The sequence below is a fragment of the Malania oleifera genome, chromosome 3, assembly GCF_029873635.1.
Source record: "Malania oleifera isolate guangnan ecotype guangnan chromosome 3, ASM2987363v1, whole genome shotgun sequence".
In the NCBI taxonomy this organism is placed as follows: Eukaryota; Viridiplantae; Streptophyta; class Magnoliopsida; order Santalales; family Ximeniaceae; genus Malania; species Malania oleifera.
In genome coordinates, this window is record NC_080419.1 from 8603384 (window position 1) to 8628255 (window position 24872).

Below are 24872 nucleotides of genomic sequence, written 5' to 3' on the forward strand. Positions count from 1 at the left end.
TCAAAGCCAAACTTAAAAATCAAAAGATAGGTGAGCAGTGCAAGTTAACAAGTTATAAATTTTGCATTTTGCTCAAATATTCTCCCCCTTTTGACATCATCAATAGGTGTGAGGGACAAGAAAACAATATTTGCGTTAAACGAAACTCCCCTTCGACAAACTCCCCTTTTTAACATAAAAGTGTGCTTAGATGAAGAGAATTACTTATATGTATGAATTTATTCAATTTAGTACACAAACCAGTATAAGCAATCATTTTAGTCCTAAATGTAATCTTAGATATAAGGCTAGACCAAATGGTGTCCATGAACCATATTTTCCTAAACCCATAGAATTTGGATGTGATTTGCAGCACTGTCAGGAAGTGTTCAAGAATTAGGACACAATAAGTGTTATTACTTTGAAGATGAGTGTTATACATAAGAGTCTTAAGATAATCTAGTTTAGGATGGATCTTATTTTTGCTTATATATTTTCCCAGTTTTCAGTTTATATCAAGGATGAATTTTCATTTACATCCAGCGTTCAGAGTCCAGCTCAACAATACTCAACCAGCATGCAACATAATATTAAACTAAACAGCATGCAATTCGCAATTGTCTGCATCCAGCATGCAGAAGCTAGCATAACAACACTCAACCAGCATGCAATATCCTATTCAACTATCAGCATGCAATTCGCAATTGTCTGCATCCAGCATGCAGAAGCTAACAACAATATTAGTGTCCACAACAATGTCTGCATCCAACATGCAGAAGCTTACACAAGTATTCAACAATTAAAATAACAATGGTCTGCATCAAGCACGCAGAAGCTTTTAGAGATATTCAATAGAGGTAATAGCTAAAACCATAGTCTGCATCAAGCATGCAGATGCTTTCATTCAAACCAATTTATCAGCATGCATTCACAATATATCATTAGTTAAGTATCCAACATGCAAAAGTATTGCATTAGTGAATTATCCAGCAAGCATAGTTAATATTTCCAATGTGTTCTCAAAGAACCTTTCTGTAAAGTAAATATTTGTTTTGTATACATATACAAATTTATTTAATATTATATTATTAAATTAAAAAAAATTTCAAAAGTCAGATTATCCATTATTTTCAACAATCCATTAAATTAATTTTGACTAGAGATTTTATAGTGACTCTTTTGTTCTATCTAGATAGATATAGAAAATATATATTATTATTGTGACGACGTGACAAATGGTTTCTATTTGTAGGTCATTTGTGGCACGCGGGAAGGGCTTGTGCAGCTGCCGATCGTGATTTGGAACTTGTTCTTTACATGACCCCTCTTAACTGAGCCAGGAGAGCCAATACTTGAAGTAGGAATCTAATTGATTCAATCATCCATATTGGAAGGTAAGGGGGAGAGTGAGGAAGAAACAGATGTAGAAATAGAAACAATTTCTGAAACGAAGGAGACTAAAGAGGAACAAGAGGGATCCGTCGAAGAAGATCCTTCTCCTTCCTTTTTTTCGGAAGAAAAGGAAGATCCGGACAAAATTGCTGAAACGGAAGCGGGGGATAAGCTTCATTGTTGAGAGGGAAACAGCCCGGATCACCAGCTAAGGCCCCTAAATGACCGCTCAGTGATAAAGGATGTAGGGGTGCAGAGACAGCCAGGAGGTTTGCCTAGAAGCAGCCACCCTTGAAAGAGTGCGTAATAGCTCACTGATTGAGCGCTCTTGCGCCGAATATGAACGGGGCTAAGCGATCTGCCGAAACTGTGGGATGTAAAAATGCATCAGTAGGGGAGCGTTCGGCCTAATATAAAAAAAACCGAGTTCAAATAAAAATAATTACAATAAGATCAAATGTTTTCAGGTATATAAAAGCACATAACAATTGCTCCCCCACACATGTTGCAGTCCTAGTCATCGTCCTCAAATGAGCTTACTTCCATCGATGCCTTCCTTTTTGAGGTGGAGGTGCCTTCAAAGCTATTAAATCGATCGTTGAGAATCTGAAAGTTTGCCTGCACGGTTTCTCTCAACGTATCGATATCCTCTCGAATCATGTATATTTTGGAGTCGACATCCACTCGGAATTCATTGAAGGCCTCGGTAAGCTTTTCTATGGAAGCAAGGATCTCAAAAGATTGTGCGGTCTATTCAGGTTTTTGAGGCTTGTCTTGTGGATCATTATGTTGAGCGTATGCCAGTTCCTCCATCCTTCTATGATAAGACATCTTAGCTACCCAGACACCGTCAATCAGTTGATACCCCATTAATTTCATGTTGGTGGAGGTGAAAAAAAACATTGGGACGACGTTTAATAAACAAGGTGGATCCACGGTTTAGTCCAAGATTCTCAAATACACGGTTTAGAATTCCTCCATAAGGAAGAATGACCCTTTTTCCATTCTCCTTGGCAAACATCCATCTAATGATTAGGCTTTGCAAATCTAGATGCTTACTAGTAAACAGACACCACATTATGAAGCAATCTAGATACGAGATGTAATCTCGGGATCCACCTTTTGGAAGTATATTGTAGGAAATAAACAGGTAGAGGATTTTGGCTTCGAGGGCAAGAGGCTTATAGGTTGGAGGATGTCTAAGGTTTGGTACAGGTTCTTCCATCATCCGAGATTAGAATTCCTGTGGGGTGAACTCCTGTTCAATTATCCAAGAGGTTCCTACTTCTGGACATTTAAAAGTGTCTCGTTCCAACCCAAAAGCATCGGCTATAATTTGGGCATTAAATCTATAAAGCTTGTCTAGAACTTGGGAGGTAAACCCATTTTCATCATGGTCAAGAGTGGCATAAAACAACCTTAATAATTGAGGGAAAACACTTCGAGGTTGGTAGGATAGAATTTGGTACCAACCCAAAACCCTAAACATTTCAACAACGTTTGAAAAAATATAAACTCACAGAGGTTAGATCAAGGATTTTACCTAGAATGGGTTCAAGAACCCTAAGTTTGTCATGATACCTCTTCTTTGCCTTAGCGGAGGTGAACCAACGTCTTGAGCTCTCCCCTTCTTCGTGGGTTGAGGCTTTCCTCTTGTCTCCTCTTGTTTTATCCCTCAACATTTTGAGAGATGTGGAATTTTGGAAGGGATTTGATGGATTAGGTTGAGGAAATGGAAGAAGCGTGGATTTTAGGGTTTCGGAGGAAAGGAGAGAGTTTGGGAGAGGAATGGATGAAATTAGGGCTTTTTACGCGTGAAAAAGATATATAGCCCCAACGGTTCAATCGCCCAGAGAGAGGGTCCGGTTGCCTGAACAACACACAGAAAGGTCTAGTCGACTGAGCCTTTGGTTCGGCTGCTCGGGCCTCAACATAGTGAATTTAGGTCAATCGGGCTCTACCTCCGGTCGCCCGATTAGGGCATTTTTCCTTAATTTTGATCCTTTTTTATTTTTATTTTTTGTCTTGATTGCCTAACCAATTGTTTTTAGGCAACATCCCTTGCATGTAAAAGGCCTAATTCACGTCTTATCTGAATAAATCTATCTTCTTCAAGTGGTTTTGTGAATATGTCAACCCATTGTTCGTCGGTGCATATGAATTCAAGTGCAACATCTCCTTTTTGTACATGATCACGAATAAAATGATGTCTAATCTCAATATGTTTTGTTCGTGAATGTGAGATAGGATTCTTGGAGATATTGATGGCACTAGTATTATCACTTTTGATTGGGACTGTATCATAGCGCAGGTTATAGTCCGTAAGTTGTTTCATACATAAAACTTGGGCACAACAACTCCCTGCAGCTATGTATTTAGCCTCGGCTGTGGATAGAGCTACTGAATTTTGTTTCTTAGAAAACCAAGAGACAAAAGCTTGTCCTAAGAATTGACATGTTCCACTAATGCTCTTTTGATCAACTTTGCTTTCGGCAAAGTCTGCATCGGAGTAGATGACTATCACAAATGAGGTGAACTTAGGATACCATAAACTTAAATCAATGGTGCCAATTAGGTATCTAAGTATTCATTTAACAATGAGTAAATGTGATCCTTTCGGTGTGGCTTGAAACCTAGCACACATGCACACACTGAACATTATGTCCAGTTTGCTAGCTGTTAAATAAAGCAGACTACCAATCATACCTCTATAGAGCTTAACTTCTACTGGTATACCTTGCTCATCTTCATCAAGCTTAGTGGAAGGGCTCATAAGGGCTCTCAAAACTTTGCCATCTTCCATGTTATATTTCTTGAGCAAGTCTTTCACATACTTTGATTGGTTAATGAATGTGTCATGTTTAGCTTATTTAATTTGAAGCCCAAGAAAGAAGGTAAGTTCTCCCATCATGCTTATTTCGAATTCTTCTTGCATGCATTTAACGAACTCATTACACATTTCCTCATCGGTTGCTCCAAATATGATATCATCTACATATATTTGGACAAGAAGCATGTTTTCCTTTTTGGTTTTGATGAATAAAGTGGTGTCAATTTTTTCTTTTGAAAATCCATGATTCCGGAGAAAACCACTTAGTCTTTCATACCAAGCTTTGGGAGCTTGCTTTAAATCATACAAGACTTTAGATAATTTAAACACATAGTTTGGATATTTGTAGTTCTCAAAACCAGGAGGTTGGTCAACATATACTTCCTCGTTGATGTAACCATTTAAGAAAGTGCTTTTGACATCCATTTGATATAATTTGAAATCCTTAAAGGATGCATAAGCTAACAACATGCGAATGGCTTCTATTCTAGCCACTGGAGCATATGTTTCCTCAAAATCTATTCCTTTCTCTTGGTTATAGCCTTGTGCTACTAATCTAGCTTTATTACAAACTACCACTCCATTTTCATCCTTTTTATTCCTATAAACCCATTTGGTTCCTATGATTGTATGATCATTTGGTCTGGGAACCAAGTTCTAGACTTTTTTTCTCTCAAATTGATTTAGCTCTTCCTGCATTGATAATACCCAATGTTAGCCTTTGTGGCTACACTATCATGGTTTATGTGTTTTGATGATATTAACCTATATGTGGTTTCTAGTGTTTTCAATCTTTGCAAATCATGTTTAGTACAGGTTCAACGGCAATTACATGAAGTAATAAGATCAGAGGCAAAGATCGGACCGAGTTGACGTCGAGTAGGAAGATCAAATGGACACGTACTCGGAAAGGACCCAGGCACAACCAAAGGAAGATTATTGTTGAATTATTTGTAATAAGGGTCCTGTGTGTGGTAAGAACTTGTTGTAACTCTTGCGTTTTGTTTCTTGCATGATTTCTGAGCAAGAGTGAGCAATGCACATGCATACTAAGACACATGAGTTTATAGGATTGCACTAAAATCACAAACTCAACTTTCTTGGTTTTCAAAATTAAACTAAAGAGTTTGTCAAATGAATTATAAACTCAAATATGTTTTCAAAGGGACAAATTTTAACATCCTAGTTTTAAGAACATTTTTATACTTAGTCCCGATTGTGTTAAAGCAAGTTTTATGTCCAAAAGGTTCAAAGAAAGTCAAGTATATTTATAAAAGGACATACTAAGCATATAAGATATCAAACAAGCTTCAAATATGTTTTCATTAATCAAGATTTCTTCTATTTAAGTAAGAAACTTATTTGGACAAGTATTAAACTCTATTAGACTTAATATATTTCATATAATTTTGTATAAAAATGTTTTAAGTCATTAAAAGATTTTTTTACAAGGAAAAACAAAGCAATCATCACTAAAGTAGTGCAACCTTGAGTCCTGAACACCCTTCAGTATTTGGGTCATAACTTTTGCTACAAAAATCCAAAAAGGACAATATTGGTGTCCCTGGAAAGCTAAGACAAAATGCCACAACTTTCATGTTGATAACTTTTTCTAATTCAGGGCACTCATCGATGAACACAAGGGATTCATCGACGAGTGCAGGGGACTAGTCGACGAATCCAACGGGCAAAATGACGCTAACGGGCGGAAAACGGCTAGTTTACCAAATAAAATATTTTTTCTTCCCCCCAACGGCTAGTTAACGGCTCCTTTGGTTCTTGGGCTATAAATACAAGCTATTAGACTTGTATTAACATGGTTTTGAAGGTCTTTAATCATTCTTAGTAAAAATATCATTTTATACGAAACCTAGCACGCTGCATATTAGTTCTTCATTACATGTGCTCATTTTCTCTAACTTACTTATTGTATTTGATTCAATTCTTGAGAGAATAGTGTGAGGTTTGAATTGTAAATCATATTTGCTCATTGTAAGGAGCATTCTTTGTCATCTTCCATCTTCTTGTGAAAGGTTCTTTGTGAACCGAATCGGTAAAGGCTCTTTGTAAGCGATAGGGATTTGTTCCCGAGTTTGTAAGGCTTGCTCCGCCGAGGAAGGAGCGATTATAGTGGATTGTGGAATCCTTGGCTTGGTGCTAAGGTATGAACATAGGCTGGGTGCCGAACCACATTAAAAACTCGGTGTTAAGCTTCTCTCTCCCTAATCTTTATTGTTTATCTTGTGCGTGATTTAAGTTTCCTATATTGTGATATAATTGCTTGAATCTTGCCAAGTATTTTATTTTGTAGAGAGAATTTTTTAATATGCAAAAAGAGCCATTCACCCCCCCCTCTAACTTTATTGTATATCCGCTGTGGGGCATATCGTATATACTCCCGGGCTACGACGACTAACACCCAAGATTCTTCTTCAATTGCATCATGAACAATTTTAGGCTCTTCTAGAGATAAAAATATCATGTGACTACACATATTTCTTAGAGATGAACGAGTGGCTATTCCATGTGAAGGTTCACCAATGATTTGATCCTTTGGATGATTTCTCACAAATTTCCACCCCTTAGGAAAATCATGAACTTCACTATCTATTTGTCTATCATCATCGTATGCCTCCTTGATCTCAATGCTCTCTTTCATTTTATCATTAATTGTTAAGTTTTCTAAGCTCTTTCCCATTTCTAGATCATCATCAATGTTCCTTTTGGAGAAGGGATTAGATTCATCAAACACAACATTAATTGATTCTATGACAGTTAAGGTTCTTTTGTTATAGACCCTATAAGTTCTATTGTCTTGAGCATATCCCAAAAATATTCCTTCATCCAATTTTGCATCAAATTTTCCTAAGCTATCTTTATCTTTCAAGACGAAACATTTACACCTAAAAACATGAAAGTATGATATGTTGGGTCGTTTGCCATTCCATAGTTCATATGGGGTTTTGTTGAGAGTTGGCCTAATTGAAACTCTGTTCATGACATAGCATGCGGTATTTACTGCTTCCACCCAGAAATATTTTGGTAGGTTATGTTCATTTAATGTTATCCTAGCCATTTCTTGCAAAGACCTATTCTTTCTCTCAACTACACCATTTTGTTGAGGAGTTCTAGGTGCTAAAAAGTTATGTGATATGCCATGTACATCACAAAAATTTTCCATATCCCCATTCTTAAATTCTCCCTCCCTATCACTACGAATATGTGTGATTGTATATAGCGTTTTTCATTTTGGAGTTTTCTACATAACTTGGCAAACCTTTCACACACTTCATCCTTTGATGCTAGAAATAGAACCCATGTGAATCTAGAGTAGTCATCTACGATGACAAATGCATAATATTTTCCCCCTAGACTCTGGACTTGAGTTGGACCGAATAAATCTAAGTGAAGCAATTGCGGTGGCCTACTTGTGGAGATAAATTGTTTCTTTTTAAACTTTGACTTGGTTTGTTTACCAAGTTGACAAGCATCACAAATCTTGTTTTTTACAAATTCAGTTTTTAGTAGGCCTTAAACTGATTCACTTTTGACTAGTTTTGATAGTAAATCCATGCTAGCGTGACCTAGTCTCCTATGCCATAACCAACTAGCTTCATTAATTGCTGAAAAACACTTTACATCTTGTGAAGCTAAGTTTTCAAAACTAATAGTGTATACATTTTCAAAACGGTTTGCAACAAAAAGTACTTTATGCTCATTTTATTTTTCAACAATGCAGCTATCTTGTTTGAAGGTAAGTAGTTCTTTTTGCAATTCTTTATATGATGACATACAATCATTAACAGAATCATCACTAGAATCATTATATGAGGAAAAAGAAGAAGACGATTGTACCTTGTGCTCATCAAGTGCCATTAAGCAAAGGTTTGCAACTTCATGATCACTTGATTCACTGTCTGAACTGCTGGAGTTTGATTTGTCCCACGTAACGACCTTCATTGCCTTCTTTTTCTTCTTGGAGTCCTTCTTAAGCAATGGACACTCCGGCTTGATATGGCTAACCTTTTTGCAATTGTAGCAAGTAGGAGGATCTGACTTTTGCTCTCTCTTGCTTGGTTCTCCTTTCTCCATCCTAGATCCTTAGAATTTCCTAGCAAATTTCCTGTTCTTTTTAAAGAACTTACTGAACCTTTTAGTTAGTAGGGCCATGTCCTCGTTGGTATCCTCATCATCTTCGTCACTGGAGCTCTTTGCAAAAGCCTTGAGAGCAGTGGCCTTCTTTGTCTTAATTTGCTCGTTTATCCTTTTCGTTGATAGCCATTTCGTAGGTGATGAGAGATCCAATGAGCTCATCCAGTGTCATAGCCTTTAAGTCTCTTCCTTCTGCAATGGTTGTTGCTTTCAGCTCCCATATGGATGGTAATCCTCTGAGCACCTTCTTGATCATCTCATAAGTGAGGTAAGTTCTTCTAAGTGCATTAAGAGAATTAGTGATGTGTGTGAATCTAGTGTACATAGATGAAATAAATTCATTTTGAGTCATTCTAAAAGCTTCGTATTCACTTGTGAGCATGTCAATACGACTATCCTTAACATCTTTAGTTCCTTCATATGTAATCTCTAATTTATCCCAAATTTCCTTAGCGCTTTTGCAAGCCATGATTCTATTAAACTCATTTGTATCTAAGGCACAATATAAAGCATTCATAGCGCCAGCATTTACTTGCATTTTTTTCATTTCGCCTTCATCCATTTCTTCTTCAGATTTAGGAACTTGTTTATTTTCAATCGTTTTCGTAGGTATATAGTCCCCTTGGGCAACAACTCTCCACACTCTCCAATCCATGGTTTGAATGAAGATTCTTCCAAAATGTATAGTTAACACCACAGAAGATTGGAGGCCGTGAAGATGATTGTTCCTCACCAAAAGGGGATACAACATGTTGAGCCATGTGATCTTTATACAAATATGGTTAAGCTTTTTGTAACCTGGCTCTGATACCAATTGTTAGAATTGGTGATATATCCCAAGAGGGGGGTAAATTGGATACTTAAAAAATTAGGTCAAATATGTAACCTATTTATCAATCTATATTAACTTGAGTTTAGCATTTATAAAACAATCACAAATACTACAAATACATAAACATACAAGTGCGGAAATTAAAGGAGTGTAGGGATAGAGAAAACAACACCGCGATTTTACAAGGTTCGACTATACCCACCTACGTCCTTGCCTCAAGACAACTACTTGCGGATTTCCACTATCGGCTCCTTCAACAAGGCGGAGCTACCTCTTACAACCCTCCTTCACTCGGGCAGACATACCTTTACAAACCCTCCTTGCAGGCAAAGATACCTCTCCAAGCAAAAACCCTTGCTTGGCACGATTCCAACCCGAATCGTGAATGTTGAAAGGGAAAACAAATAATTTGTGTACAAGAGTGCTTCTTCAAGAGCTGATGAGTACAATGGAAGTACAAATACTAAAACACTCTCAATGAATAAGATTTGAAGCTCAATAGAGAGGAATGATGTTCTCTAAGGTATTTAGGAAATATAAATGGGAGAACTTGCAAAATGAAGTGAAAGAAATTTCTCAATGTTAATCAATTTGCTCAAAGGTTCAAGAAGAAGTTCTCTAACTCCCCAAGCCTTGTATTTGTAGGCAAAATAGAAATATGGTCGTTTTATGACTGTTGGGGGTTTTAACATATATTATATTTCAAAAAATATGACCGTTTAAGAGCTAATCTTGGCTTTTCCCGAGAGTTCCGGTCGACTGGATTGCAGGAGATTTCCCTTTTAGCGATTTTTGGTCACCCAGACTGAAGACCTGGTCGCCTGGATCATACTGCCTGAGGTTTGGTCGCCCGGATAGACCATCCGGTCGCCCAATTGCCTTGCAATCTTGATATTTTGGGCCTTTTCATGTTTAAACTCATTTTATGTTTTTTGAAATAGTTTGGCATTTTAATAAAATGATTTTCAATGAAAAGTTAAATTCCCTAGGGTCCATCTAAGGTCACGTATGAGCTTCACATCAAATTCATTCAGATATGTAATTACAATCAAACCTAAATGCAATACAAATGAAAATTCTTTATGTCTTCAACCCTTGCTCTTTAAATACTTCATGGAATTGGCCAAGTTATGTGTCATCTTGAATGCTTCATGGCTTCCACTAAGTAATCTAATTTCAAATAGACTCCATAACCAGCTATATATTCTAACATATGGGCACAATCTAGTAACGGATAACGGATAACCTATACTTCATTGTGACTTTATTGATGGCTCAAGTGCTCAATTGTCAATGTGCATTGATGCAGGACAAGAAGCAAGACCATGGGAAGATCCTTGTTGGAGAATAATTCGACACAATTGGGTCAAGTGATTGTTGGATTTATTTAATAGTTAATTGTGTGTTTAGTTTATTTAGTACAAGATTATGTGTATTTGAGGTTTGTTCGTAATATTTGTGTATTTTTGTAATTTCATGTATTTTTAGTAGCATGTGTAATTTCATCTATTAGAGGCTTTCTTACTATAGACCCATCATGGTTCACCCCTTCCCCAGACCTGGCATATGCGCGAGCTTTGTGCACTAGGCTTCCCTTTTTTCACTTTTTACTATTATAAATAATTTGTGAAAGCTACGTAGAAGTTGGTTGTTGAATATGAATTTGAAGGTGAATGTGTGATTTCCCTCTTGTATCTCCTCTTTTCTCTCTCCCCCTTCCTTGCTCTCTTCAATTTCTTCTAGTTTCTCCCATGGCTGCAGATCCTTTATGCTGTCCTGCATCACACATTCTCCACATGCCATCATTTTTTCAACCCAAAAGAGTTGGGACGACATAAGGACTAACAGTAGGCTTAATGTGGCCTTTCCTTAAAGGGTCCTTCTATCTGTCCATTCGTTCCAGCACATTCCCCAGGGTTCAACCTATAATGTGGGAGAGTTGGTAATTGGGACGTTGGAACAAATTTAATTGCGTGCTGTGGGCATTTCCCCAAGGATGACATTCTAAAATTCACTCAATAGTTTTGCAATTCTGAGAGGTTGAGGCTCGTTAGAGTCAAAATTAAACTCAACTTTTGGTGCTACTGCTAACGCCAATCCTAATTCTATGTACTAACTAAATGTTGTTTTTGTTTTTATAATTTATACAATTTAATTGAGTAAGAATAACAGTGATGTTTTTCTATATTCTATATTCCATATTCCATCCTAAGTAAATAATTCAAAACTTATCACGATCCAACATAGCATAATGACTACTTGACACAAATAAGTGGTTCAAGCATACCACAAAACAAAATGGTGTATCAACAAAGCCTAGCCCCCCCAAGAACCGCATGCCTCTCAAGTAACACGCCTCGTTCTCGTACCCACATCACGAACTGAAACGCATTGTGTTCCAAGTAACTATGCACTATACACCTTATAACATTAAGACAAGTATTATGATCCTATTCTCACCCTCCTCCTTGGGTTTAGGTGGATCAAACAGTTCATTAATGTAGTAGTTGCTGTCTTCTAGGGATTCCTCATCCTCCGGCCCTATGGTTAGGGTACAGTGAGGAGACTGGGCTGCTATGCGTCCCTTAGCATGGCAATGATGACAATGGACAGCTTAAGTTGTTGGGATGTGACAGGAGTTTGCCCTATTTCCCTAGAAGTGGAGGGGAGACGATTGACACTTTCACCAGCTTGTGGAGTTGGAAGATTAGGTTGTGGGAGTTCTTTGGACCTAGGGGAGCAAGCAGAACCTATGACCATACAATCCTATCAAAGGTCACAAATCTAGGTTGACCTGCGATCCCAACCTAGGGAGTGACTCTTCTTTGCATATAAGTCCTATGATATCTCTCTAGCCCTAAAGCCTTCTGATATAGAACCAGTAATAGAATTTAGATATAGAGATAGAATTAAGGAGAGAAGCAGCAGCAGCAGGAGGACAGAAGAAGAGGAAGATCAGAAATAGAGGCAGAATAGAACAGAGAAGAGAGAAGAACAAGAAGAAAGAAGAAGAAGAAACCTGCGGAAGAGAGAGAGGGAAACTGCAGTGGTTCTGATTTTTCAAATGATTAACTGTACATCCATTTGCATGTACAGCACTTAAACCACTACTACTATCAACACATATTTACAGAAATAACCCAACTAAACACATAATTACAAAATACTAAAGAAGTCACTAAATAATACAACGAGGTCTTCATACAAACAATTTCCTAAACCTTCTTAAACCCACACCTAAAGCCAAATGGGTAGCCTATAGGATGTAGATGGTCCTCCATTATTCTCCCTTGGCTGAAAGAAACTCAGCTCCGAAGAGTGGGACTGAAAAAATGACTCCATAAAATCAGGTGTGCTGGGCATCATCCTCAGCGAGCGATGTAGTATCTGACTTGGGATGACCTCTCCATTGAACCAAGTAGCAACAAAATTGACCATGAGGAGATGTCACAAACTCATCATCCAAGATAGACTCCACTCTTTCTTGTGGTTGAGAAATAGAGGGAGGCTGAGGAGCTGCTGAACCTACATGAGCACCAGATGGCAAATTAAGATGCTCAAAAGTGCATTGGCAAGGTGTCAAATCCTCGACATTAAAAACTGGACTAATGGTCTTATGAGTAGGTAAATCAAGTCAATATGCATTAGGTCCAAGTTTCTTAAGGATAAGAAAGGGCCAATGGCACAAGCAAGGAGCTTTTTAAATGAATTTCTAGGGTAACGCGCAGGTCTTATGTGAACCATGACACCGTGACCAACATTAAACTCTCTAGCTCTATGATGCACATCAGCAACAAGTTTTTAATCCATATTACTCATAGCAAGTTCTCACCTAACCTCAATAAGCAACTCATGTTCGTACGGGCATGTGGTGGACTAATGGGTGCACGGAATTTATAACCGAATACACACTCAATGGGACTCTTACTTGTGGACCTGTTTACAGAATTATTATAAGCAAACTCAGCAGTACGTAGCACCAAGTCCCAATTGCCCTGTTTTTCTCCCATAACACACCAAGTAGGTCACCAAGACTATGATTCACAACCTCAGTCTGACCATGAGTTTGAGGGTGGCAAGCAGAAGAAACCAGCAAGTAAGTCCCATACATTTTCCAAAGTGTCTTCCAAAAGTAGATCGAGAACTTGATATCCATATCATCCACTATAAAGGTTGGCAATCCATCCCATTTGACGTCCTCTCTAATAAACAATTTAGCTACAAGAGATGCATCAAAAGTCTTATTACACGGAATAAAATGTGTCATCTTGGAGAATCTATCAACAACAATGAATATGGAATCATGTCTACAGGTTGCTTTAAGGGTTGTTTTAAGGAGTCCAAGAACAAAATCCACACTTAGGTCTCTCCAAGGTATGGCAACGACATAGGAGTATAAAGGTCAGTGTTGTGTCTTTTTGATTTGACTAACTAACAGGTGCGACATTGAGACACTATCCTAGCAACGTCCCTCTGTAAGGAAAGCCAATAAAAACTATCCTCAACTAAGGCAATGGTTTTATCTCTCCTTAGGTGATCAGCTAACCCTTCGACATGCAATTCCCAAATGGAAAGATCTCTGAAAGAAGTAGGAGTAATGCATAACCTAGTGCCTCTAAACAACATGGATGATGAAATCTACAAAATCTCTACAGTGGCCCTCACTCACATCCTGAAAAATAAGCCCAAAATCAGGACAAGACAAGTACTCGTCCTTTAGACAATCAAACCCAATGACCTTTGCTCTCAAGATATGGAGAATAACTGCTACCCTATTAAGGCCATCAGACACTTTGTTCTCAACACTGGAATGATGCTTAAGAACAAAGGTGTACTCATTGAGGAACTCTACCCAACCCGCTTAACTTCTGAGATCTCAAATATCACAAAGCAAGGTGGTAAAAAAAGAGTACAAACTCTTGGGGTAACAAGTAGTATCTCCGATGTTGAAGAGATCTCTGTATACAATAAAACTCTTTATCATATGTGCTATACCTTTGTCTTGTATATGAAAGTTTTTCACCGAAAAATGTTGTAATATGTTCCTCCTTACACCTCTCATACTAAAGTCCAGATGTCTAAGTACAGGTGCTTCAATCATTTTCTATTTGACCTCTCTAAAAGCTCTAGCAGCTGAGGGGGTCCAATGAAACTCTCCTTTCTTCAAACACTTAGTGATAGGATCCATGATGGTGCCAAAATGCCTCATAAGTCACCCATAGAAAGTAGCGTAGCGAGGCCATGAAAACTACTACTAGATTACCACATTACCTAAAAGTTTAAGCTATTAGGTTGTGGGCTAACAATGTATATCAAGCTTTAACACTCCTCTGCACGTGCAGCCCAACAACACGTGGAGAGATAAACATACAATAAATAACACCCATTATTGAGAACAAATAATTATTTTTAAACATCACACAATAAATGCAGGCAAAGAGACTAGTACCCAGGACCTCTTGGTAACCTACTCTAATACCATGTTTGATTACCACTTTACCTAAAAGCTTAAGCTATTGGGTTGTTGGCTAACAATGTATATCAAGCTTTAACAACTACTAGTCCAAGGCTCACGCCACTCTCCAATGGCTTTGGCCTTTTTTGAATTAGTGGTTATTCACTGCATGGAGATCACAAAACCAAGAAAGAGCACATTAGACTATAAGAAGTTGCACTTCTTGAGGTTAGCAAAAAACTTTGCTTCCCTCAAGGTGACAAATACCTCATGAAGACATATTAAGTGCTTGTCCCTAGTTTTACTCTAGACCAATATATCATCTAAGTAGACCACTAGGAATTTACCTATGAATGGTTGCAAAACACATGTCACAACCCTTATAAAAGTGTTAAGGGAATTGGAGAGTCCAAAGGGCAAGTCCAACCACTCAAATGAACCACCCTAGGTCTTAAAAGTTGTTTTCCACTCATCTCTTGGTCTAATTCTAATTTGGTGATACCCATTGCACAAGTCAATCTTTAAGTACCAACTACGAGCCAACTAGCATGTTAAGCATATTCTCAAGTCTAGGGATAGGGAACCTATACTTGATGGTGATTTTGTTGATGGCTCTACTATCCACAAAAATCCTCCAAGATCCATATTTTTTGGAGTTAAAAGAGCTAGTGATGCACAAGAATTAAGGCTATGTCTCACAAAGCCCTTTTCAAGTAGTTCTCCAACATGCCTATTCAAGTCAGCATGCTCTTTAGGGTTCATCCTATAATGTGGCATGTTAGGTAATTGTGAACTTGGAATGAGATCTATGACTTGCTGAATGTCTTGCATAGGTGGTGGCTCATTAGGTAACTCATTGGGCACAACATCAGAGAACTCAATTAGCAACTCTCCTACCTTAGGTGGGTATTTATATGAAAATTCTTGATCCTCAGAAGGAACCTCTCAAGCGATGACTGCTGAAAAAATGCACTTGTTTTCTATACTCTCTTGCTCAAAAGCCCTATAATCAAGCAAGTGAATGATTCTTTGAACTGGGACTTGCTAGGCTATCTAGTTCCTTAACTTAGGATTCTCGGGAGTGGGCTTGGTAGGGGTCAAGACGATATTCTAAGCTTTGTGCCTAAACACATGAGTGTTTTCCCTACCACGATTGGTTACATCATGATCAAATAACCATGTTTGCGCTAATATCACATGGGTCACATCCATCGGAAGCACATCACACTAGACCCTATCCTTACAATATCCTATTTGGATGGGTACAAGACACCTCTTGGTAATTGGTAGATTTATCCTATTTACCCAATTTACTTTAAGAGGATGAGGGTGTGGCCACTCATGCTACTACCCCCATCAATAACTAACTTACATGTCCAATCTCCACAATGAATGAAAGTGTAGAAAATAGTGGTCCTTCTGCTTCTCACTATCCATGGTAGTTGATAAGTCACACCTAACCACATTAACATGGTGGTCATCCTCCTCAAAATCATCAACAAGCTCACCCTCATCTTCTGAGTGCTCTATAGCATCCACAACCTCATTCCCCGAGTACTTTATAGCGTCTACAACCTCATCCTCACAATAAGGTAGATCATCGGTTTCGCGCTCTACAACTAAGGCTCGTTGGGGAAAACCTACAACAATATGACCTTTAGTGTGGCAATGATGACACTGCATAGATGAGCTACTATACTAAGGAATACAAGGTCCCTAGAGCGAACGAAATGATGTGACTTTATTTGCTTTTCGGAAATCTCTCTAGGGGTAGATTGAGGGATGGTAGACCTATACTGAAGAAAGGTTTTGGAATAATAAGTCTCACTCATCTAAGATGAAGACCTATGGGAGTTCTTCAGGTACTTTTTTATGGCAAAAGGTTTATGATGAGCTGCCTCTAAAGACCTTGGTGAAAACAATTCAACCCCTCGCTAACATCTTCTTCGAGATCATCCACAAACCTAGCCGCAGTGTGAGGTGTGACCTCAAAATATCACTCCTATGCATCAACTTCTTAAATTGATCAATGTAGCTAGCTATAGTAGTGGTCTGTTTATGGTTCAAAAGCTCACTAAACAACCGGCTCTTAAAGGAAGGAGGGATGTACTTTTCTTTCAATCATTCTTTTATCGCTTTCCATTTACTAATAGGAGGTTCACCCAACCATTCCCAAGTTTGTTGCACAGTTTGCCAATACTTTTTTGTTGGTCTTACAAGTTTCATCTTGGCAAACCAAACTTTGTCCTCATCCTATATACAGTACCAATTAAAGAACTCTTCCATCTTTGCGACACAGTCTAAAAAGGAGCTTCGGTCTAATTTCCCATCATAGGCACACACATCTACCTTGACCTTTTTTGTAGCAACTCCATAGTCCTCCCAACCTTGCCTAGGGGAATGTGGAGCATGCCTAGAGTTAGTTAAACTCCTTAAAGTTTCCATCCTCAAACCTAAACTAGATTTACCTGAGGTTTGAGGGGCTAAATTGGTCTGCCAATTTATTTTGGAACTCATATTGTTAGGTACTAGAGGAACTCTTGGATTAGAAAGAAAACCCTTGGCTGATTCTACTGAATATGGGGACTCATTAGGGTGCCTAACCAATGATTCTATGCCATCTATAACAGGGCATTTACCTAACAACTTCATGATTTGGTCAAACAATTTGTGCGAGGTACTCAAATTTTTGGTCCACCGACTCTTGAAAAGTGTCAAATTAGATGGACAAGGATTGGTTATCATTTGGTGCAAGTTTAGTCGGATTGGTTTCAATGTCTTTGTTGGTAACCATGGAGAATACAATATGGTGTGATGATTCAGAGGAAGACTAAACTTAACTACAAGTCATATGAATCCTAAAATTACTACAATGCACACACATGAAGCTATCGACATAATGCATATGATTTGACATGGTCTCACATGACATGACTACAAGGAATGAACTAGGTTTGCGTGTGAACACAGATTCAAACAATGAATAACTAAGGGGATTTACAAAACAAATGGTCATTTTTTATTATTTTTTTAATGGTAACGAGAAACTTGGAATTATGCAATTAAAAGTTTTCCTTAATCATCAAGAGAATGTAAGAATTTGGTTACCTCACCAAAGATTTGAGCATAAATTGAGTTGACCATCAAATCCTCAAGGTAAGTCAAGCAATTTTTCAACTCCCTATTCTCAGATCCTTAAGAAACAACCTCAATCTAAATGCCGGTGAGACTTAAAACTCAAAAATTTGCTTTGGCAGTCCAAGAGTAAGATCAATTGAACCTTAGAAATGTAAACCAAACTTGATAATTCAGTTTTCAGTCAAGAAGCTTCAAAATATCAGGAGAAAATCCAAAATATAGTGCTGAAGCAATTTCTCCTGAGTCTGGAGAATACAGGAAGAGTGCAGCACCTTCCTCATGTGCGTGGTTGGCATGTGGAGCGAGTGAGCCACCAGCGAGGGACCTCCGGCTCCTGCGGGACTGTTCCGGCTGGTGGTAGATTGAGGGTGGGGATTCCAACGAGGGTGGCAGTGTAAAAAGAAAGTTGCAGAAAGTTGGGAGTCTCAGAGGAGCAGTCAGCTGGGGTAACTTCAGGTGGTGCATGGGGCCACACCCTTTGTCGGATGGAGGTGAGATTGCAGGGGAGGGGGTTTCAATGAAGTCTGATTTTAATGATGAAGGACGTTTTGTGATTTGCTTTGTGGAAATTAGGGTTTCAAGATCAGGGGCGTGACTGTAATTTTCAGAAAAGTTGCAATGAACAGTGATTGTAATTTCTGCAATTTCTAAGCTTTGAATGATGGTGTGGTGATTGTGGTTTGCTTTGATGCCAATTTGATGTAGAACAAGTACTAGAATTGAGAGAGAATTCAGGGAATTAGGGAGAGAACTAGAAGAAAAGAAGGAAGAAGAGGAAGAAGAAGAAGGAGAGAAGCAGCAGCAGGACAGAAGAAGAGAAGGTAAAAAATAGAGGCAGAATAGGACAGAGAAGAGAGAGGGAGAAGAAGAAACATACTGGAGAGAGAGCCAGAGAGAGGGAAACTGCACCAGCTCTGATTTTTCAAATGATTAACCGAACATCCACTCGCATGTCCAGCACTCAAACCACCACTACTACAAACACGTAGTCACAAAAATAACCCAACTAAACACATAATTAAAAAATACTAAAGTAAGTCACTAAATAATGCAAAGAGGTACTCATACAAACACTATTTCCTAAACCTTCTTAAAACTACGCCTAAAGTACATGTGCTCTGCCACCTTATGATCAGCCTCCTAAAAAGAATAAAAAAAGTTTTAAGGAAACCAATCTCTTCAACTCATTCCTTACCCAACTAACACAATTATACACAATGTTTAGGGTCATCAGAAATGTGGCAATGCAGCATCACGTCCTTAAAACGAGTCATTAGTGAGATTGATGTACACCTGCCTAAGATTATACCATTGGTCTAGCAACTGGTTCCTATGATAAGTAGGGACATATTTGTATTACAATTTACTATTCTGCCACTGAACTATGGGTGGCCTACATGCGCATTCTAACTCACATTGAATTGTTTAAATATTAAGTAGAAGAATCAACAAACATAGTGGCCAAAACTTCCAGATTCTGTATACCATTCTGCATTGCTACACACTTTATGAAAAGTTTTACTGCTTGACTCATGTAATTGGCTTCTAAAATCCAAATCAGTATCCTCAAAGGAAAGGAGTTTTAAAACAGATATAAAAAAGTGAATATGGAAAGAAAGTATTCAAGACCTTATTCTAACACACCAAAGCATGCAATCAAAGGAAATTCCCAGAGCAACTGTTCTTAACTTCTTATCTTGAAGAAAGTCAACACAGCAAGCCACAAATAAATAAATAAAATAAACCAAGGGTAATGATTAATTAACAATGAACAAAGCAAAAAGGCCAAAAAGCAAACCACTCTCAAGTTCCAAATATATACAATGAATATAAAATTCTATGTTGAGAATTTCTCACATTGGAAAAATTGAATGGATGGTTATATACATGGTTGAAGCCAAGACCCAATAGGCTTAAACTTTTGGGTCAAGTTGGTGCTCACCCATGTGTATCAAACTCACCCATGGACTCCTCCGGTTTTCCCAACAAGTGGTATCAGAGCCGACGGTTAGTAACTCTGGGTGAGCAACATTGTAAAAAAAAGTCGAAACGTGAAGCTAATTCTCCTGATGTGCTAACAGTTGGAGGATCAAGTGTGTGACCGAGGCCAATAAGGATCATCTAGGCCGGGAAGATGAATCCGTATAGGGTCAAGACGTGGGAGGTAGGATTGGTTTAGAGGCACGTGAAATGCAATTCAAGGGACATAAGGCGCTAGTGGTAAGGCCCACTTGAGCAACTGTTGGAGAATTGGGTTTTACTCCCATAAGGGAGACAAATTCTATTTAAGGGGATGTAGTTGGAACTCACAAGTGAGGGGGAGATTGTTGAGAATTTCACTTGTAAGTTTGTCTCATACTGGAAAGAGTGAGTGGATGGTTACATACATGGTTGAAGCCAAGACCCAATAGGCTTAAGCTTTTGGGTCAAGTTGGTGCTCACCCATGTGTATCAAGTTCACCCATGGACTCCTCCGTTTTCCCAACATGCTATAATAATGACATGACACAGTTGAGCGACCTATTCTAGCCTCTTCACGGTGTTGACAAAAGCAATTTGAATCACATATATATAAGGACAAAGACATACGTTGGGTTCTAACATGAATAAGGAGTGCCAAAAAATGAATATCTTAGTATATTAGTTTCAAAAAGACTAGGAGCACGAGCAACAAAATATCTCAATGAAATCAGGTTGATTATCTTAGAAAATTTTCATTTATTCTCTAATGTTACATTATCTTTAATTCCATGTAGTTCTATCTCAATCAATTTAGAGTCTCCAAAGCATTTTATTCCAAATTTTCTTAGTTTTATCTTTTGTTCTAATATTTGCTGGAACATTTTCATAATACTTGAGGTTTTGTATCAGTGAAACTGTAACCCAGGAAGAAGACACAAACGTATAAGCATTTTAAAAGGGTGAGTAAATTCAAAAAAAAAGAAGGAAGAAGAAGATGTGGAAACTTGACCAGGGCAAAACAGGGATCCAACTTTCAGAATCACACTTGCACAGGAATTCTTCCTCTAACCTAAAATATAAGAAATCAAACATAATAAAAACCATGTTGATCAAATTCAATAGAGAGAAATTGATCCAAAAATCTTCACAAAATAATTGAGACTCAAAATTGAACCATCAAAGAAGAGAATGAGGATAGATAATATCACCTTTCAGAACAAAATAAATAAATAAATTCATAGTTTTCCAGCACTGGCAAAGACAAAATCAAATGGCTTAAGAAAATAAGAATATATATATATATATATAGAGAGAGAGAGAGAGAGAGAGAGAGAGAGAGTGAGAGTGAGAGTGAGAGAGAGAATCAAAAATTTTGTTACCTTTTCAGGCAGCACAGCCTTGCCATCGTTGATCTCCTCAATCACCATCTCTAGTTCCAACGAGAGAGGCATCTCTACTGGGTTCATGAGGCACACATACTTGGATAAGAAAGAAAGGAAGAGCAGCAACTCTTTGGTTAGAGGAGAATAGACAGAAACCCCAAATAATGTGGAATACCTCAATAATTCTTGCAGTGGCAGTTAGTTCAAAGATGAAGTGAGAAATGAGAAATAAAAACCTAAAGGAACCTTATTATTTGATTATTTATCCAATAATCTAGTGGGAAAAGTGATAAATAAATATTTTTTCAATACAAAGGTGCTTTTCATCAATAGTTCATTCTTCGTAGATATAACGACGATCTGTTTGTGATTGCATGTATCAAAATCAAATGACCAAGCAAATTCTTTCAAAGGATAATTGCTTTTTTTTTTCTTTGAAAGAAATTCATTTCAATTAGACATATAACAATGTCTATAAGGGAGAAAGCATTTGTTAACTTGTTTATCAAAATGAAATAACCAAGCCGTTCTTTAAATACAAGTACTTCTTGTGATAAATATGGCCCAAACAGAGTTGTAGATGATGAATCCACACCAAATAAGAGTCTAACTCTCTGTTTCATATATTAATATAAATATAGATATAGATATAGCGTCAAAAAGGTGATCACTTTAAAGCAGCCATAGTATAAAGCTGGTAGGCGGTTGTTATACCTCTAATTTGTTTGGAGTAACTAAAAAAGTTAATAATTATGAAACAAGTGTCATATATATTTAAATTACAAACTTTTTGAGTGCTTGCTTGACGCGAAAATGACCAAGTCATTGCCTCATTGCCCCAAAGCATTAGCTATATGTGCTACTCAAATAGGTAGACATACTCAGATAATAAAAGAAGGGAAAAAAACCCTTTACAACAAGGGGGGAATATCTGTAAGATCTACTTTAGCTTTTAGAATTTGGCTATGGATCTCTTGTTTCCACACTGAAAACTACCAAGATATCTGGAATTTTACAATATCACAGATATTTTTATAAGTACAGTATTTCAACATCAAGCATAATGCATTGAAAGGAAGAAAAATGTTACCAATAATCTAAACAAGAACAAGCACCATTTTGGAAGTGGTGAAACCGATTTCGATCTCTTACTACAATGTCCCTTTCATATATCTTTGAAATAAGCTTTGTACTTGCATGGCAATCACTGCAAATGCGAAGGTTCTTTATAATTCGTATAGTGGTGCCTGAATGAGATGCAATAAAAGCAAAAGCAATTGCAAGCCTCTCACTATGACAAAGGAGAGCATCTTCCTTCTCCTCCTCTGCTATGTCAAAAAACACTTCTTTAGTTCTGGGCTCATGACCATATTCTTTCAGCCTTCTGCCAATCTCTTCAAGTTTCATATAAATCTGTTCAGTATGGGGGTGCGTCTTATCTCCCATGAGGAACTCATGCATCACACCATCAATCTCAATCAAGCTACTTCCAGGCATTTTATTAATTTTTCGATCTTTCATCAGTTTCCTTACCCTTGTTACATCATCCCATTTATCAGTAATTGCATAAATATTTGATAAAAGAACATAATTCCCACTAGTCTCTGGCTCTAACTGTATCAAGTTCTTGAGTGCAACTTCTCCTATTTCTAGATTACGATGAACTCTTGCTGCCCCAAGTAAAGACCTCCATAAAATTGCATTTGCCTTAATGGGCATGGTCTGAATCCTTCGCTCAGCCTCCTCAAGCTGCCCTGCTCGACCAAGAAGATCTACCAAACATCCATAATGCTCAAGTTTTGGTTCAATTCCATAAATCCCCTTCATAGACTCAAATAACTCACAACCCTCCTCTACCAATCCAACATGGGAGCAAGCACACATTGTAACTATTAAGGTTACATCGTCCACAAAAAGCCCTTCAAGTCTCATTTTCTTGAAAAGATCAAGTGCCCTGTGGCCGTAACCATGAATTGCAAATGCACCAATCATGGCATTGTAACACAATGTGTCTCTTTGAGTCAATAGTTCAAACAATTGGCGAGCCAAATCAAGACACCCACATTTAGAATACAATTCAATAAGAGCAGTACCCAAAAAGTGGTTTAACACCAATTTCTTCTTAATAACATAAGCATGTGCCCATGCTCCTTGGCTCAGTGCACCCAAATCAGAACAAGCACTAATCAGAGACACGAGAGTAACTTCACTAGGCCTAACCAGAGAATTTTGCATCTCCCCAAACAAAAGCAATACCTCTAAAGACAAATCAACATCTTCACTATCAACATTACCAAAACAACTAGCATTACCATTACGAGCGTAAGCAGCTAATATAGAATTCCATGTAGCCAAATCAGGCTTGCTAATTTGATTGAAGAAATATCTGGAAATATTCACCTTTCCACACTTGGAATAGAAATTGAGCAATGAAGCCTGAATGAAGTGATCGTAGGAGGGTTGAAGGAATTTTAGGACATGGGTGTGGAGGGCTCGACCGTGAGCGAGCCAGGGGTGAGACCCACAAGCCTTGAAGAGAGATGGGAAGGTGAAGCTGTTGGGTCGGAGGGCCTTGTGAGAGATGAGCTGCGAGTAGAGGGAGAGGGCCAAGTGGGCGTTGCGTTTGTGGTTTGAGAGTGAGGAGATGAGGGTGTTGAAGAGGAAGATTGATGGGTTTGGGATGCGGGTGAAGATGGAGAGCGAGTAGGATGAGGCAATGGCGGAGGACGTGAGGAGGATTCTACTGAGAGGGAAGGTGTGGAGGATGAGACCACTTGTGATCATCCAACCGTGGACCTGCTTGAGAGCGTGTAATGTCTTGCACTTCTCCAAGAGGAGGAGGGCCGGGTGATTGAAGATTGGGCAGCTCGTGGGTTGCATAGGCTGAACCTTGTGTGCGTGGAGTGATGCTCTGCATTATTCTTCTACTTCGAATGTTGGGACCTGGGAGTAACAGGGGAGCTGCAGAGCACTTCAAAAATATATGAAAATATGTAAAACAGATGGTCTGGGCCTCTGGGGAAAGATAGCACACGTACCGCTCCATCTGTAGTGGGGTTTTTTTTTTCGTTTGGAGGCCCATTAAGCTGGTGATAAGCCCAGTACATAGGTGATAAGCCCAGTACATACTTTTAATAGGATTTCTTTTTGTTTTGTTTTGTTTTGGTAGATGTTAGAATAAATTCAAATTTGATTTGATGAAATAAGCTAATGAGTTAGAAATATTCATGATTCAAACTTGTAATTAGGTGTTTTTCGGTTTGAGAATCATGCTCCTGAAAATTTGACATATGGGATTTTTATAGGAGTTTGGATTACCAAAAGGAATATATGAAAATGTTTTGTATGCATAGTAGATTTTTTTTTTCTTTAGGAAAAAAAAAAATTAAATGCATGACATATTGGAGATTCTTGATTATGCCAATCATTCCTTGATTTTGTAATTTGTGAGAACATGGTTTGAGATTTTCTGAAAGCATGTACGATTCATGTGTAATATTTTTTATTATTAATGTTTGATTTACATTGTCTGCGTGACTGTTGCATACCAATCATTGTTATGTGACAAATGTTAAACCAAATTTATTTATTGGCTCATATATTTTATAGGTACAAAATTTAAAGGGTATTGTATTAAGAAAAATCAATTACCTCAATATGGATTAAATAAATAAAACTCTCAGAAATAAATAGATAAAGTACAAACAAAAGAACGCATTAAAAAAAATAATTTAGATTGAATATACAATT

The 24872-nt window shown here is 37.9% G+C and overlaps 1 protein-coding gene across 3 annotated transcripts in view; it reads right to left on the reverse strand.

Moving 5' to 3' along the window:
• LOC131152268 (pentatricopeptide repeat-containing protein At5g43790) overlaps positions 1 to 24067 on the reverse strand; it is a 40870-nt gene extending 16803 nt beyond the window's left edge. Inside the window, exons 1-2 of one of the 3 annotated variants that reach the window (XM_058104044.1) lie at positions 22238 to 24055; positions 21120 to 21196 (exon numbers count right to left, since the gene is read on the reverse strand). In XM_058104044.1, the coding sequence (XP_057960027.1) occupies positions 21120 to 21196; positions 22238 to 24002 (1842 nt within the window). In that variant the 5' untranslated portion in view covers positions 24003 to 24055. Of the gene's footprint in view, positions 1 to 21119; positions 21219 to 22212 lie in introns of those variants that run through there. The other 2 variants (XM_058104046.1, XM_058104045.1) reach the window with 2 other exon arrangements.
• Between the last annotated feature and the right edge of the window lie 805 nt (positions 24068 to 24872).